General features: G+C 27.6%; 2 protein-coding genes across 2 annotated transcripts in view; one reads left to right on the top strand and one right to left on the bottom strand.

Annotated features, from left to right (window-relative positions):
- Window positions 1–19497, bottom strand: part of LOC142327790 (nose resistant to fluoxetine protein 6-like) — a 275777-nt gene that overhangs the window by 26040 nt on the left and 230240 nt on the right. The gene's annotated exons all lie outside the window — the stretch shown is intronic.
- On the top strand, window positions 1053–18425 carry LOC142328024 (uncharacterized). The gene is made up of 4 exons (XM_075371467.1): window positions 1053–1118; window positions 3701–4267; window positions 9533–9859; window positions 17795–18425. The coding sequence occupies exons 2-4, from the start codon at window positions 3713–3715 to the stop codon at window positions 18044–18046; spliced, it is 1134 nt and encodes a 377-aa protein (XP_075227582.1). The 5' UTR covers window positions 1053–1118; window positions 3701–3712; the 3' UTR covers window positions 18047–18425.

Below are 19497 nucleotides of genomic sequence, written 5' to 3'. Positions count from 1 at the left end.
ATTAATTGTGTAATTCGTTGTTGTAAATTAAGTATAGTTTTGTTTCTTGAATATAATTTTAGTTACTAAATCTAATACATTACAATTATTAAAGAAATAATTTGTTCATTAGTTTTTAAATATTTAGTCTAATTTTGTAAAATTAATTTTTATAATTATACTACTATTATAAGTATTATAAAACTAATAATATCTTAGTTGTTACATAAAATTGGTTATTACATTAACCACTTAATAATGTAATAATATTCTTTAGTATATCTGTCGACAGACTTAGGTCTGACGGATGACCATGTAAGTTTTAAATTGTAAATAAATAAATAAATAAATCTGTTTTAAAATGGGCATATTTGGACTTTTTCTATATGATCGCTAATTTTTCTTTAATGCCTCCAGAGTATCATCAGAAATGATTATTTTGTTATGCAAAATTACATAACTGATGTTTTTGTTTTAAATTCATGTAGATCCATATTACTTAAGTATTTTATAAATTCTGCTTTTAATTTATTTGTATGTTTTATGCTTGCTTGATGTAAGTTTATCTTTATGTATATGTGAAATACAAAAGGGATTTAATATTTATTCTTTGTTAAGTGTTCATGTATTATTTTTTTGTAGTTATTTATTATACTTTTTATTATGATTTTATTTAAAAGATATTATGTGAAAAATGTATATAAGATATAAAACCTACTAATATTACATTGTTGGTAGAATGACTTGCAAATTAGACAGTGTTAGATGTAGGATATCAGCTTCTTAAAGGGAAATATTTTATTTTGAAAATATAATCAAATCTGATAAAAAAAACCAAAAAACAATTCAATATATTTCATGTGGATTTTAACATCCATTACATTACAGATGGGTAGACTGGTCATAAAATAATAAACAGATAAAATTAATTTTTTAATTAATTTTTTTTGATGATTTAATAATGCTAATGACTAATGTATTACATAAAGACATGAAAATGAGTTTTTATATTATCATTAAAAACATCTAACTATAATTTGTTGCAATATTATACAATTTAACTGATAATATATGTTAAATGATCAACAACTCTGATATCTGCAACATAACAGAAATTCTTTACAACGGCACCATTTTAGGTAAGAAATATATTTTTTACTCAGATAAAATATTACATTTTATAAAAATATTATCCTTTTAAGTTTGTAAAAGGGCAAAATATAAAATTCTATATTTTGTGTGTAGTATTAAAAATAGGTTTTTGTTGTTTATATATAAAAATATACTGGTAAATAGTTGTTAACTTTTTGAGTAATCTTGTAACTAGTTTTAATTCATTAGAAAAAATCTCAAACTCCTATATTTTTTATTAGATGTGATGCCTCTTACAGTATTGAGTAACTTTACTTGATTTTAGCATTTTTTTTAAATGGTAAATTTTGGTCTTCTCCCAAAATTGAATTGCAATAAAGATTTTTAATAAAAAAAATTACTAATACTCAAAAGCACTCAAAATAATGTTAGTATGCTCTCTCTCTCTCTCTCTATATATATATATATATATATATATATATAAATATATACAAACTAGCTCGCCCATCTAGCCAGAACCTGGGACTCAGGTCAGCCCAGGCAAATCACAAAGCTAACTCAGGGGCTCCTCAGGGCATCCTGGGGCCTACCCCATGGCCACAGAGCTCGCTGTGCTTGCTAATCTCAATTTGCCAGGGGGACCGGTGCCCTGGACACCTGTGGATTTGATGTGGATCACAAGACACCCTTGTGATCCCACCAAATATAGGCAATAAATTCAAACAATGGATATTCGGCTTTGCTATTGATATTATGGTAGGCCAGGCTTGCAACATGATTTATTGCACTTGAGGTTATTGTAATATATCCGCTTCTCATCGCCAGTGATGGTACGATGAAGAAAACCCTCCCTTCTTTGCCATTGAAGCAGTAGTTCTCACTTGAGAAAACACCTTTTGATATCCTTTGACTTCAACTCGTATTGCACCCAATTTCCTTGCTTTTGAACCATTAACATCGACTTCAAATGTTTATAGAGATGGTCATTTCTGTCACATTTAATGTTTCTGCTAATTCTTTATGTTTGACATCGATCTTTGTCCAGCAATGCCTCCAGTTTTTCGCTTTCAAACTTTTTCAGGTGGCTCCTTGTCTTCTAATTCAAAATTTCCAACTTTGAATTGTCTAACCAAGTACTCAAAAGTTGAAATCAATGGTGCATAATAGCTATAAGCTTTGTACAGTAAATGACGACTTTCAGCTGCTGATTTCTTCAAATGGAAACAAAAAAGTAATGCTTCCCACACAAAACTTAACATATTCAATGCCCTAAAAACATATGTTATTTACACTTTGACCAAATGATACATACTGATTTTTAAAGCCTAAAGACAGGACTTTTATGTGCAGTTAGCTTTAGTATAAACCAAAACCATCAAGTGCTAAGTCCGTAATCTCATGAATGCTCCTTCAAATAAAAATCTGTTGAATATTAGGGGATACTTTGATTATTTTGTTTGATGTTAATATGTCAACAACTAATTTTATCAGAAATCAAAATTTATGGTAAATTAAGTACGGTGTATTTCAAGGACTTTGGTACTGGTTTTTAATATAATTTTTAATTTTAGTTACTAAGCTTTAATTTCAAGCTTTTGTTAAAAAATGATTTTTTTAAATATTCATGAAAATATACAGATTGAAGTTTTTCATCGTCTAAAACTATTTTTTAATTAACCCAAAACAGCAAATTTAAAAAAAAAATATTTGTTTCAAGAGTAATGAATGAATTTATTTTAATTCCAAGTTATCTTAAGAAAGATGGAATTGCAGTTAACACTTAATAGGTGTTAACTGCAATTCCATTTAATGCTAATTAAAGCATAGTTTGTCATCTTAGAAATTCTATCTGATCATACATAAAAATAAGCTATTTGAAATTAGCATTTCATATTTTTCTATAAATGAAAAAAGCAACTTTTTTTTAAACATTTTTGAAGGTTATTTCAAAATTTATTTTTATTGGCTAAAAATAAATCTGCTACTTAGCAAATCGCATATACACACTAACCAGCAGCAGTCTGATCTCATATGCTGATAAAGTAGTGAGTAGTTGTGGCTTCATGGTACCGTTCATTCTCTTATTAACAATGAGATACATGAATTTCAATACTCATGAAATATGTTGTTCTACATGAAATGCAGGAAATTTTTACCATCCCTCTGTAGCTTACCAAGTATATCTGTATACCCAATGTTTTGCAACCAGTGATAATCTCATGAGTGGAGTTAATAACTAGCTGAATACCCAGCTGATGAAGGGTCTGAGAGTCTCATAGCACAGTTAGTGGAGTGACATATGGTCAACATATATATATATATATATATATATATATATGCATTTATTAATTTGAGATACTTAGCATAATAAAAAAATATTATATATCTTGATATATAATATTTTTTATATATATAAAATTTTATTTTTATATAAAAGTATATATAACACTTTTTTTCTATTTTTAACTAGCCAATCAGAAGTCATTTTTGGAATAGCCTTATACATTTCATATAATTTATAAATTAATTACTATATCACAGTATCATATTTTTTGCACTAAAACTGGATGGTAATAATAAACAGATAAACTGAATTTGTTCTAATGATCTGATTTTTTTTGAGTTACAGAATATTTAAAAAATGATGGTGAAATATAAACATACATCTTTAATACTTTTCACCTGTTTGGTAGTAATAAAAATGTTACATGCTTATACACTCCCACAGGCAGAAACATTCCAGGCAATGGAAACAAATAACACTGGAAATAATGGTACAACTATAAGCACAGGTACCATTGAAAATAATGCAAGTAGCACTACCACAGTTCTTGAAAATAATGTAGCTGCTAATGTAAATATAGAAGTTTCTTTAAATAGTACTGTAACAGAGACTACAGAAACACAAAATGTAACAATTCCAGCTAATACCACAGTCATATCTACTACAATAACAACAAATGGAACTAATGCAACAGTAGAAACTGTCACATCAAATATTACAATAAATAATTCTGTTACAAATGTTTCTGATATTAATATTTCAAATATTTCTGATACAACTGTACTTTTGAATAATACTGGTCCAGATAACGCAGCAGTAAATGTAACAAGTACCTTGGAACCGACTGTTAGTATAACAAATGTTTCTGCTACAAGTCAACAGGCCCCACCAGCAATGAATACTACAACACAGGTAAAAGCACCTATATTATACTGTAAGTGATTTTATTAACTGACTTCCAAAAAAGAGAGGTTCTAATTCAATTCATCTGTTTTTTTAGATTTATTTTTTAACGTATATTCAGTACTACTACTCTTCATCAAATGTAATTTCAATTGTCCCTTTTTATTTTGTAGAGTATTCCTACTGTATGTTTTATATATAACTTAAATGGAATATTTTTTATTTATTGTTATTGTTTAGTATTTGATTATTATAGTGTTAATGACTTCTCCCACCACCACCCCATTTGGTCGCCCTAAAGCATAAGATCAAATGTCCATACCACAAATGGTTACTATGCCTCAAAACGGTTTAATGACCAATATCCTAATTAGATCCTAGAGCAGCTTACCTAACTGCGTGAGTGGAATAAGCATGGTGCCCTACACCACTTGCTTGTGTGTCCCACTGCTCACTTGTCACATATAACTAAAATGGGTAGGTGCACCCCGTCTACATACTAAAATATATGACTTGTCAATAAATTAAAATTTATGCCATCAAGGACAGCAATCTGCTGCCACGTCTAGGTTGCTGAATGCCAGCAAGTACCTGTCCACCATATTATAGCGCTTGGAACTACATTTGACCGATGGCCAGCCATTTCTTGAGGGTAGCTTCCTACAGCAAGTAGTAGGAGTTTTATATCCTTAAACTACTGATTCCAGTTGAACAAAGCAACGTCATCAAGGAACTTCCACACGGTCTGACAATGTGGCTAATGTGGCTCATTAACTTGCCACGAGTGGCCAATTTTCCCCTTGACCTCTAAGTTTCAGGGTGGCCTGAGTTCTGGCCCCCCAAAGAGCTGTGTTCGTTCGACTGGACCTCCCTGCAGAGGCACAGGTCATCAGCTGCCAGGTGGAACTGAAACAAATATTGGTTCAAATTTGCGTGGTTGGAGAGCACTTGGTCTCCTGTTGCCCTTAAAAACGAACTAGAGGTGTACCATCCCCTTAAGTCCTGTATAAATTTATAAAAGAACCTACCCTTAGTCGTGGCATGCCATTCTTGCTGCCATGCCTCCATCGCGAGGCTGTAAAGCCTCCTCTGCAGGCAGGAGATGGGCAACTGTTAGAAATTTAGAATCAGTGCATTGTAATCACTGTTCTGCTCTGGTACTGGCCCGGCTCAAAACCGCATCCCAAATACCTCGGCATCTCTACCTCTTTGCAATTTCTACATGGCCACCCGAACTTTCACCACTAAATAGATTGGGTGAGCCTTTCCCAATACGGTGGTAGCCTTGTAGGAGGTTGTTTTAAAAACACCAGTGCATATGATTAAGGCTCTGCACTGGGCACTTCTTAAATTTTGAATAAGTGCTCGAATTCTTTCCAACCTATGTGCCCAAATGGACGCAGCATAACAGGTCATAATTTCGAAGACACCTCGGTACAGCATGTAGAAATGATGGCCCGACAGCCTGTGATCCTTCCAAGCAATCCTCCTAAGCTTGTGCATCACAGAGACAGCATCTGCCACTACTTGCCTAATGTGGTTGCTAAACAACAACTTCTCATCAATCAAAATACCTAGGTACTTTTTTTTTTACTCCGCGTGTGTATGGAACACTCCTTGTTTGTTCCCTTTTCTAGTTTAGTTGGTGGAAGGAATATGAAAGCGATTTAGTTGTTTTTTTAGTAGATTCATAAAATGGCAGAAAGCAAGGGTTCTTTGATTACCAAATCTGTCTAAAAACACGCCAGAAGAGCGAAAGAGAATTTACTAATATAGTAAAGACTAATTATGTATTTGTTTCTGTGTACAAAGAAATGTAAATTAAACACCATTGGACTATAGTGTTTTTAAGCGACATTTTATTAAGTTATTATCTAATAATACTAAAAAGTACTATCTGTACTGACATTTTATTATTTATTCGGTTAAACTGTATACCATATTCTTGAATGTAATAAAGTATAGAATTAGATTATTATCCTGCTTCTAACTATTCTATTTGATTCATTTTTTTTTAGGTTCTTTTATTTTACAGAAAACTTTAGCCATGGTCTCGAAAAGACCCAGAAAAAAGTTTTCTGGAGCAGCACCCCCACTAATTTTAGCTATGAACCGCCACTGCTTAGGATAAAAAAGAAGACTTATTTCCAAAGTCCAGACAAGTGAGGTAGTTTTGGTAGAAATCTTCATGCTATTTCTCTGCATTCCTTTTCTTATTTTTATTTATATACAGAAAAAACATTTATGCTTGAATTTCTGATAGTTCATGCTCAGTCTTTTAGTATTAATTTTCTACATTTCTTCTTGATTTTGTCAAGATACAAGTTTATTGTCTTGTCTTTTTTTTCATATGGGCAGAAATTTTTGAAGCTTCCCATTTTGAAGTAAAAATAAAACTAAAAAAATTTAAATAAAACAAACTTAAAGTAAAATCAAGTTAAGAACAACTGAACTAAAAAATAATACTTTTAATTCTATGAATTCTATAAATTTTAACATTTTTTAACCCTGTGCCAGATAAAGGGTTAATAAGTTGGAGTTGGCTGTTTATTTATAATTTGGTGCCAACTTCTAAAAGTAGAAGTTCAAAGAAGACTTGAAAAAGTAATATTTTTTAGTTTTTATTGCAAGTTTTACAGTTGGTTTTATATACAGTGATCCAAAAGTCGCGCACATCAAAATAATAAAAAAAAAATACATCATTAAGTAATAATATTTAAAGATTTATTTATTTTCACAATATATGCTCAAAATGGTTGCCCTGTTCAGTAATGTATATATGAACACTTGTTACCATGTTTGAGGCCACTTTGTGGAGCATGGGTGTACTGATGTTAATCTTGTTGTTATATTCATCTTTGGTTCTGCCAGTGAAAGTGGCCTGTTTTTATAAACCATTCCTGTAAGAAAAACCCACAGGAAGAAATCTGGGGATGTCAAATTGGGTGAACATGGAGGCCAAAATCCTTTAGAGATGGTATGCTTGCCAAAAAACTTGTGCAAGAAATGCATGGCTGATAGTCTCCTCAAGCTTTTTGAAGGCAAATGCTGTATCACATTCGTAACCTCAGCCAGTTTAGTATCAGTCAGAATGGTTGGTCTCCTGATTCTTTCTTGTCTGTAACTGATTCGCATTCTCTAAAACAGGCAATTAATCTTGTTATGGTCGAATTGTTAAGCACTGCCGCATCTGGATATTTCTCATGAAATTCATCTACATGTGCATAAAAATGAATGGCAAAATAATGTTCAACAATGAAAATTCGTTGCTCTTGGGAAAACATGTTTATCAAGCAATAAACAACGTACTACTGCAACTGTCGTATGATCAATACACATCACAATGACGTCTAGGTTTGTTGGTGCTAATACCCATGGTGCTATCTTTTGGTAGCCGATAGAACTTTTTCAACTATACTACTATTTACAGACATTTTAATTTTGATGTGCATGACTTTTGGATCTCTCTGTATAACAAAGAATAAATTGTAGATCAGATTACATTTTAGGAGTCAGATCCGCAATTCTGATAAGTCCTACAAACATTTAATTAAACTACTTATGAAATACATCATGGATTTCATAAAAGCCCCATTAAAGCTGCCCCGCTAGTTTCTAAAAGATGGTAGTATGGTGAGTGGCAGAGTGGCAGGTACCTAATTCCTACGATCATCTTAGATGGGTTTTAATTATATTACCAGCTTGTCATCAAACCATGGTTTGAAGGATAAGGAAAGGGGATGATAAATCCACAGAGCTAATGCTTAAAGAACAGAATGCACCACATAATTCTAAAACATACTGCACAACGACTCTCTGAACAATCTGTATAATAATTAAAAACATTTTATTTACAATATAAATTAAACAAAATTAGATTTTTATCTACTCATGTTTGTTTTTATAAAAATGATGTGATGTCATACAAAGGACTGTATTGAATGTAACAGCATACTATTTAGAAATGGTAAGGAAATTTTATGTACAGTAAATGATCTGGTAGGCTAAGTAATAATCTGAGTTTGCCCATAGGAATTTAAATGTGTTTCATTTGATGGTGATCCAAGAATATATAAATGCAGAAGTTTTTTTTATTTTGTTTTTGTCAAGTAAAAGTAAAAATTGCATGTTTGTAATAACAGCCCTCCAAATAGTCAAAGTGATTTGCTCACCCAAAATAGTCAAACCTTTGCTTATTTGGTTATTAGTCAGAGCTAGTCCATCATATTTTACCAAAATGTCAAGGCCGCGTTTTTTGTTTATGACAAAAGAATAAATTATGATAAATATTTTTTACTTTAATTCATTAGAAAAAAGTACTTCAACTGCAAACTGCATGTTTAACCTCAATATGTGATGTAAAAAAAAAAAATGTTTTTCTTATACATTTTGTGTAGAGAATTACTTTTGTCTGATAAATCTTGTAAAATGGCTCTAAAAATTATTTAGAAATTTATATACAAATATAAACAATTGCTGATATAAACAATTGTAACAATTGCTAACATTTACAGGAACCAAACAGCAACAGTAATAATTGAAGAACATAAGAAAAAAGCCATAATAAGAAAGGAAGTCCGACAAGGATGGTCCCTATTCCCGTTACTTTTTAATCTTTACATAGAACTAGCAGTTAATGATGTTAAAGAACAATTTAGATTCAGAGTAACAGTACAAGGTGAAAAAAGAAAGATGTTACGATTTGCTGATGATATAATAATTCTAGCTGAGAGTAAAAAATATTTAGAAGAAACAATGAATGGCATGGATGAAGTCCTATGTAAGAATTATAGCATGAAAATAAACAAGAACAAAACGAAAGTAATGAAATGTAGTAGAAATAACGAAGATGGACCACTGAATGTAAAAATAGGAGAAGAAAAGATTAGAAGCTTTTGAAATGTGGTGCTTTAGGAGAATGTTAAAAATCAGATGGGTGGATAAAGTGACAAATGAAGAGGTGTTGCGGCAAATAGATGAAGAAAGAAGCATTTGGAAAAATAAACAGCTAAAAGAAGAGACAAACTTATAGGCTACATATTAAGGCATCCTGGAATAGTTGCTTTAATATTGGAGGGACAGGTAGAAGGAAAAAATTGTGTAGGCAGGTAACATTTGGAATATGTAAACAAATTGTTAGGGATGTAGGATGTAGGGGGTATACTGAAATGAAACGACTAGCACTAGATAGGGAATCTTGGAGAGCTGCATCAAACCAGTCAAATGACTGAAGACAAAAAAAAATACAAATATACATTATCATGTTTATTTCAGGTGATTGGTCAGGTTAGAAAGAAACGTCAGGCTCCTCCAGCTCCTCCACCTCAACCTCAACCTGTACCAGATCCTAATACACCAGCTACAGCAACAGTAACAGATACAGTAACAGATACAGTAACAGATACAGTAACAGATACAGTAACAGATACAGTAACAGATACAGTAACAGAACAAGTAAACAGTGAAACTACTAGCAGCGGTAGCAATGTAGTTGCAAACGAATCAACAAAAACAGAAAATAACACAGTGCCAAATAATAATGAAGCTTCTTCTGCTACTGGAACTGTAGTTAATGCGACCCCTACACCAGCACCTACACAGGTAAATAATAATGACTAATTTAATTTTAATAATTATATCAATTAAAAGAATGAATGTTATATAATAAAATATAATAGGTCTACTTAGATAATAGTTAATTTTAAATTAAAAAAATTTTCTAAATAAGCGATAATTCCAGAAGATTTTTTTGTAGCTAATAAGTAATTTTACAAATTTGTTTTTTGATAAAAATTTTATCACATGTCTTCAAGCTGAATCATGAATTAATTAAATGAAATTCTTAAAAATATTTAACAATGTAAAAAATAATATGAAAATTTAAAATATTTATTAAATACTTTTTTAAAATAATCTTAGAACAGTTTTATGAAGTATGCTGTGCAAACAAATGCTTTTATATTATTGTTTTTAATGGTTAAACATGAATTACTGAGAAATTTAATCATTTTTTAAGAATAGAAAATTTTAAATTAGGAATGTAAAATGGAAAAATATCTTGCACGACATGCGACTGGAATACCAAAACGTTGGCAACGAGTTCTTTGTGATGCAATATTTAGCAGAGAAATCATAAACTTTATTACAGGTAAAATAATAATATTTATTTTTTCAGCATTTAAAATAACAATACCAACATTTTCTGTTTGTTAATAAGTACAATCTATTTAGGGTTTAGTATAATTACTTGTTGATTAAAATGAATTATGAGATGTAATACATACTTTATATATATGGATCCTTTATCAACCTATTCCTATTCCTTTCCTATTTTCTTCTTTCTACCCATCTATCACAGAAGAATACTTATAAATGATATAATAAATATCACTAAATTTACATTTAGCATGTAAAATGGTAATCCTTAGATGTAAAAGTTTTAAACAAATAAAGAAAGATCTTATGCCTTTGTGTTTTCAAAAATTTGTAAGGGATCACAATGGGTTAAAACAAATCTAAAAACATTCCAATATAAATGTTCCACTTATGTTGGAATAAAATAAAATATTTTAAACCATAATATATAATTTATTCCCTTTATCTCAAACGCAACTGAATTTCCAGAACTGATAATAAAAATAATCTAATAACACTGTCACAGATATTTATTCAAATATAAAAAAAATAAATACAAAACTCAAAATACAGGTAGATTTTAGGAAATTGTGACTATTTGACTATGTAATAATTCAATTTGGCATTTTTCAATGTTTTGGTAGATTAACTGGTGTTATATGCTAATAAAATTAATAAATTGTTACTAAATATTAAATATTCAAAGTTTTCTATCAATAATTTAATCTATTTTCAAAGGAAATTTTAATACTTAGAAACTGCACTTAAAGCATTAAATTTATTCCTTTTTGTAATGATCATTATTTTTGGCCAATGATTATTAATACCTAATGGCTGGAGGTAGCTGCATAAAAAGGTACTATTTCATGTCAAAAAGGAGTACATTAATTAATTCATACTATTTTCCTTTCTGATATTGGATTTAAAAAGAAATGATAATCATTATACAGTCAATTCCTGTGGTAAACAGAGTAAAGATACCACTGGATATAACTTATTTTCACCAATGTTTTGGAAGGTTTGAAGTACTGTATTCAGTTCATTGAATTAATCTTATGGAAATTAAGCTTTATATTCTTTAGTGAGCTTTCTTTTAATTTCATTCCCTGGTAACTCAATATTGAATAATAAAGCAAACACTACCTTATTTGTATTAGTTACAACTTATCTTATTGAGAAGAGGAAAGAAATCATTAATGGAGTAACTTCCATGAAATATTTAATGGATTAAATCCATTAAATCTGTTAATAGATTAAATTCAATAATGAATTCAAACTAAGATTCATTAATGGATTTAGTCCATTAAAGATTTTTTGGAGTAATTTTAACCTTTTTAACTGATTTCAATATAAAATGAAGTCCTCAATTTGATCTTTACATATTTTATTTCTATTTTCCCTTTGGTGGACGTTTGTACATTCTTTCCACATACATAAAGTGAAAAAATTTAAATAAAGAGTATACAATTTGAAAAGTTTAATTTTTTTATTTTCAAAATTGTTTAGAATTATTATAGCAGAATGACATATTACCAGGTATCATCTTAAAACAAATAGTACATTTCTTGAAATTCAAAGAACATTAGTTTTACTCATTAGCAGTCAGTCTCTTTTTGTAATTTCTCTACTTTCTATTACTTGGCTTTATGAGAATGTAGTAAAAATTAATATATAATTCCAGATTCCAAAGAGCCTTGAGCCCTTAAAAACAATTGATTTCTAAAGAAACAACTTGTTTCTAAATTGTTTCTTCTTTGTTATTAAGTTATAACAAGATGGTTTTCTCACATTTGTGTTTTTGCTGGAGAACTTTGTTCATTCAGGCAACATTTTTTTATAGGTCTATTCAAATTTTAACAAAAAGTAAACTAAAATATGTAAAATAGAGTAAATTCAAACAAATAGTGAAACTGAGTTAAAAAACTGCCAAAAAAATAGTACTTTAATAAATTTTGATTCTTTTAATGTTATCCTCAAGTTAAGGGTTAGTAAACTGTCAATAGTAATTTATTTTTAAATTGGCTAAAAATAAGGTTAATTAAAATTTATTTAATAATATTTCTAAATGCTGGCTTTTAAATTGGTTATATTTTTTTAAATTTATTTTTAACTAAAACTTAAAAGTTACAGAATGAAAAAAGTATTATTTTTCTGTTCTTAATGGCTTCTTCATTGATTTTTTTTTTTTAGAAAGGTTTTTTTTATAAAGATTTTTCTATCATTACAGATATCAATATCATATGGCATTTCTTCATAAACTTTAACCTTAAAAATAAGTTGATTATTTTCAATAATATTCAATAAAAACCTCCACGCAGCTACTTGTGCTATTTCTTGTATCATAATTATGATTGTCTAAATTTTGTCTGTCAGGAATTGAGTATTGTTTCATAAATAAATAATAATGGAATTGTTAAAAAAATTATTTACAAATTTCATATTCCTTTATTCCTATCACATATCTAAACTTTCTTCTGTAATATAAAAATCCTTTTTTATCATGATGATTCTCAAACAGTGTTTGTTTAGGATTTACATTTGTCATTCTTAAGTAAAATTCATTTTCATATGATTTGAATTTAATAGAAATGTCATCATTACCTGATAAACCATAATAATAATAATAATAATAATAATAATAATAATAATAATAATAATAATAATAATAATAATAATAACAAGTCATGGTTACTAAAACAGACAGAACGTAATTAATTTTGGGTTTACAAACACAGACTTCATATCATTAATTTATTCTATTTCTGATGATGACTTGTTCTACTATTTATTTTCACTATTCATTTTTTTTTTCACAATCTCTATTATATATTTAAGATCATTTATAAGTTTTATTCCTAGACATTACCTTTTCTTCTAACTTCTACTGAACCTGATAATATATATATTAAACCTTCTTTCAGAATATGATTCAACTAACTAAATTTTCAGCTCTGTATTTTTTTAATTTGTATGCTTTTCTCTCATTTCTTTTTTTTTCTAAGAAACATTTTGAATTTTGTTTACCTATCTAACTTTGTGAATAATGCAACAAATTTTGTTTTCAGACAAATTTGTCTGTCTCTGAATGCAGTATATTTTAAACATTCATCTCTTTCAGCTTTACAGCATTATTACACAAAAAGTCCACATAACTTTTTTTGATAAGGTGGATGAGCCACCTTATCAAAAAAATTGTATTAAGCTAGAATAAGTCCAGCTTTAATTTCTGTTCTTCTAGTCTACTGCTACCATGCTTTCCAAATATGTATAATATTAATTATCTTTTATATATTTTTTTATGATATATTCAGTTTTCATATCTTAACTCTTTTTAGCAGTAATATGGTATAGGATTGCCATTAATTTTAATTTATGCTTTTGAAATAAATTCACTAGTGTTCTATTTGTAATTGTGTACAAATAGAACTATAACTTTACGTATTGGATAAAAATATGTATTAGAAATTTTTTTTGTGTTCTTGTATCTACTTTATTTCAGTTAAATTGAATGAGGTTTCTTCATAGATGATAAAATTTTTTTTATATTTATATATATATATATATATAAATATATACAAATATGGTGATTATATATATAATACTGTTATAATACAGTTATAATACTGTTAAGTTTAAAATAAAAACAAAGGATACAAATAGTTATTTGTTAGTTATATCAATAACAGTTTCAAAATATCTATTCATATTTAGTTTTTAAAAAAGTGTATTAGTTGCTAATCCATTATTACTATCTGTCCATTTGTTTACACTTACATGTACAGAGTCAATTGGTGGTTTTTTTATATATATGGCTTTAGATATATGGTATTCTTATTTATTCAGTTATTTTTATAGTTACAAGTTGATTATTTGATTTTTAGTTTTTAGGGTAGTAGCTAATAGAGTTGATTAATTTAGCACTAGATTTTAGATTCAGTTTTTCTAATTCAGCAGCTAAAGTGCTGATTTTGATTTCATACAGTCATTGTACCTTCTTTCTAGCTTTGTCAAAATAATCTAATTTTATTAATTTGAAACAAAGCAATGTTAAAGCAAATTAATATTTTCTAATAGATTATTAACAAGATGGTTTAAATTACTTTTAATGCTTATGATTGAAGAAAAAATTGGCTTTCCCCTTGAAGCATTTCTTATTAACTCCAATAAAATAAGAAAATAATTTTGCAATGTCATATTGTAGAATTAAACTAAAAATATTTTGTTTGAAGTAATTACTAATTTGAAGGAAATAATGAAATCTAATCTACTATTCATATTCAAAATAAATTCAAAACACACATTTTCTGTATTATGTATAAGATTTTATTTTTAAGGAGAAGTTAGGAAGTTTGATTTATTCATTAGTCACATCAGCCATTACATTTATTGAATAGCCAGAGATGAAAAACAGACTGGGTCAATATCAATATGAGAGGCAGCCCTCTTAGATCATACAAATGATTTACTGTGTCATAAATTTTATCCCAGGCTAAGTATGGATGTATCAAGATCAGTCCTACAGTCACAGAATACAAAAAACAAAGATTATTTTCTTCCAGAGATTAAAGATCATATAAAAATAGGTATAGGAGTCCTAAAGCAAGAACATGCTCATCTCTGGAATTGTGCCACAAGTAAAAGTATTGAGTTAAACCATAAAGTATTCAGCAAGATTGGAGGTTATAATACAATAAAAAAATAACTGTTGATCTCTCACAATGGTAAAACACCAATCAAATGTTGTCTACAGAGAGCCTGAGGAAAATCTATGTACTGTGCTACTCTATTTGAATCAATTAGCTGATGAATTTCAACACAAGAATGTAGTATGATTGTGACATGAATCTATAACTAAAAAAAAAAAAAAATAATAAAATAAAATAATCTGTATTTATTTTATGCACATCCACATGCTATAGGAAAAAAAAAATAGATTTGAAGATTTTCGACCAAGCTGTACATATTATTTTGATGCGATTCAGATTACAAATATGACAATATTAAAAAAAAGCTTTGATATTCTATATAACCCAAAAAAGATTACACCTTAACTCTTCAGAATATTTTTAAAATACACACTCACATAAAAACAAGATACTAAGTGGGCAGACAGTTCATTTTGACCATATGTTAAACACATGTCTTTATGAACAAAAAAAAAAAATCACTGGAATTGTAAAGCAGAACAGTATCACTAGTAATGGTAATGATTTGGTACAAAAGAATGAAAATATTTTAATGTTAATTTGGAAACAGTAATACAGTTTAAATTTAGTTTGATAAGCAATTAAAAGAATTGAATATACTTTTGACTAGTTAAAGTTGCTTTTTTAATAAAGCAAATAATCATTATCTACAATATTCTTCATTCAAATTAATTTTATTCAATTATTAACTCAGATCCGTAATAGTTAATAAAAAAATATAATTTAGTGAAATATATTTAAATAAAATTAAGTTTCTAATCGATTTCATTAAATAATTGCCAAAATTTTCCTGTTAGGTCGAATCGAAGCCTGGGGGAAAGCCAATGGGAAAGATTTCACAAGTTTCAAGATGGACAAAGCATATTATTAGTGGGCTATTCGTAATATCTACGTTACTATCAACTGGATTTATAGCATATTTATATTTTTTTATGTAGGTTCATTTAAATATTAATTCTTAAAACCTTTTCTTTTTAAATTTTAATAATATAAACACATATGTAATTTGATTTCCTTTTATAAATCATTTTTTTCCTTAATTAAACAATTTGTAAATAAATTAATCTATCAGTATAGAAAATATAATTATATCATAACTACTATATATATTTTATATTAGATCTTATACTTAACTGACAGTAAACAGTAATGAATTAACCTCAGTTGCCTAATGACTTACTGTATAAAGAGATTATACTACACGCTTTGTGCTTAAATTCAATGGATGTTCAATACCAAATAAATTCAAAATAGACAGTGGTTACAAACCATTTATGAAAAATAAAAGTATTTAACTAGACGTGTGCTTTAATTATTAAAATAATCATCATTACTGGATACAGGATAAATATAAATACAAAAATAAAACTTAAAATATATATTTAAAAAAGGGAACAAAAAATTACTTGTAAAATTACTTCTAAGAGAATTTCTGATTCTGTCTGTTAAATAATAAACAAAAACAACTGTTGATTGTAATATCATCATTGTTTTTGTCTATGGCAGGTATTTTTAACAATAATTTTAAGATACAAACTTATGCAATAACAGATTGAAATAAATTTTATAATAAAACAGTTTTAATAACAACTTACTTCAAAACATTTTCTGAGTCTATGATCATCTTCAGTGACAAATAACAAATTCATTGAAGATGATCATACATCATCAAGGCTGAAAGGATTTTGAAGTAAATTGTTTAAATAACTACTATTTACAACATTTTACTATAAACTACAAAGTTCATTTTTTAAATTAAATAATCATACAATATTGTTTTAGACAGTCAAAGTCAAAAGTGAAAAATTAGTTAACATCAATTGATAATATTCCTGTTTATACATACATATATATATATATATATATATATATATATATTCTTAAAGTTTTTAAGTATTTTTTCTATACATATTATTAACTTTTGTCAATTTCCCTGTATCTCCTGATGGTGACTGTTTAACAATCAAAATGTATGTTTAGTAATCGATATTTGTCTTTTTGTAATTGGTTTTTGAATACTTTCTATTTATAATTTAATTTCAAAACTGTTTAATATAAGTTTTTATTTGTATGTAATAACCCACATTCTGAACATGTTATGGGAAAAATGAAACTCTGAGTAATGGGTAATCAAATAAAATATAAATTTATGTGTATATTTTTCTGTAACCTAAAGTATAAAAAAATTATTTTCAATGGAATGGAACAGTCAGCATGGTGAAGAAGAATTCATTTATTGTTTTTTGGTTTTATTTAATGTGTAAAATTATTCTGTTAAAGATTCAATAATGTGATTTTTTTAATGGCTTTCAAATTTGTGATCAAATTTGAAAAATTAAAATATCAATTTACCTTTCCACTTACTATATTAAAAACATACAGATAAAGATTGTGAAAGATCAAGAACATGTAAAATTAATGATGTTAGTTATAGTAGTTAATAAAAATTCTAGAATTAATGATTATAAATAGATAAATAGTAATCATTAGGGGGAAAAAATTGAAAAGGAATGAACAATTCATATTTGGTTTGCATTTTAAATTAACTACAAATCCAATACAAGAGAATGCTTCTGAAAAAAGTTAAAAATTTAAGTAATAGCTATTAAACATTTTTATTCTGTAAAAATAATTCTTTTTTGTAGTAAATAAAATTCTTACTACACAGTGTTACATATCAGTAATTTTTTTACAGGAAGTAAACGTAAGAAGAAAAAGGTTAGCAGATGATAAAAAATTGGATTTTAAAGCAAGATTTTTGAAAACAGAAAATCAATATAATAATGAAGCATATACTTTAGGTGCCAGTGCTTCATACAGTTTATATCGCAGTGAAAATAGAAAAACCCAAGTAAAAGGATTTTTAACATCAGAATTTTGGTATGATGGTAAAGCGTATGGAGTTAACCGCCCAGCTGCAGGTGTTCATCTGATCGTTTATTATTAAAACAATTACGTTCATGTTGAACTGATTTTTATAAATGTGAAAATTAATTCTGTATAAAAAACCTCAAAACTGAATTAGATTGTTTTAAATGATGTATTATTATACAGAAAAATAAAATAAAAAGAAGACATGAGCGTATATATGCACACGCACACACACACATGCATGCGCACACACACACACACACACACACACACACACACACACACACACACATATATATATATATATATATATTCAATAATATCACATCTGTAATAATTTTTCTGATGTAAAAGATAGAAAGTTGTAATTCTAATTCATATTTTTTGATTTTTTAATCAAATGAGAACGCTAAACAATTTTTTTTGTATTTTATAATAAATTCTTTTAATTAATATTTTGGTAGTCATTCTGTTTAAATACACCATAAAAATTTATTAATTATTTTAATATTTTTCATAAATTTAAACAGATATCACTCTCATGTTTATTTTGTGATTAAGACATAATTATTTTTCACAAGTATTTTATTAAACTCTATATTTATATTTTTTAAATGTAATTTATTATTTTTTAGCTTATTTTAATTGCTACTACTAATTAAATATAATAATTTTAATTATCTTAAAAAAACTGTAATAATTTAATTCATGTAATTATTAAATATTATCAATAAATAAATTTTTATTTGACTAATTGATATTTATTAACTAATTACATTAATATTTTTCTTTAACAAAGAATATGACATTATATTCCTAGCCAAATCGGTAAACATTATAATTTACCATGTAACCTTTATAAATTGGTGGAGAGTGATTTAAAGCCTTCAAAAAAATTTATAGATTTTTACTTATATGAGTATATTCCATTTAGTTTCAATTCTAAAATGCATTTTGAAACATATGCTTCATCAGATATAAACTGACAAACTGAAAAGTATCTTTTTGTTAAAGATAATGTTTTTTTCCTGAAAGTTTCATGTAGTTAATAGAACATATTTCATCATAAATGTCATTTGTTTTGGTCTTGCCAATCATTCTCTTTTAATTCTCTGGCTTCAATTGCTGATACTAGTTACACCTTTCAAATATGGTGTGGTTTTCTTTTCCTTCTTCTCTCTGCAGGAATCCAATTCATGTCTTCACTTGGCAATCTATCTTGCTAGATCCTACTAACATTCGTGTACCAATTAAGATTTTTTGTTCCACTTCCATAATTTCTTCTTTTCACTTTGTGCAGCACCATATATCTTTACCTTTATATAAAGGTAATATATATAAATAAATATATATATTTATTTACATAACATTTATACTGTTTTTTTTTAAATATACAATTTACGTCTCTTCCAGCATACGATAGTTAAATATAATTTTTCTGCTAAGGAGTATTCACTATTTTGAATTCTTTTCATTTCCTTCTTTTTTTTCTAGTGGACAAGATTTTGTTATGTATGTATTAATGCA

This window comes from Lycorma delicatula, chromosome 7 (assembly GCF_047948215.1).
Source record: "Lycorma delicatula isolate Av1 chromosome 7, ASM4794821v1, whole genome shotgun sequence".
Lineage (NCBI taxonomy): Eukaryota > Metazoa > Arthropoda > Insecta > Hemiptera > Fulgoridae > Lycorma > Lycorma delicatula.
The sequence above is the reverse complement of the archived record's forward strand: the minus strand, read 5'-3'. Positions and strand labels throughout refer to the sequence as shown.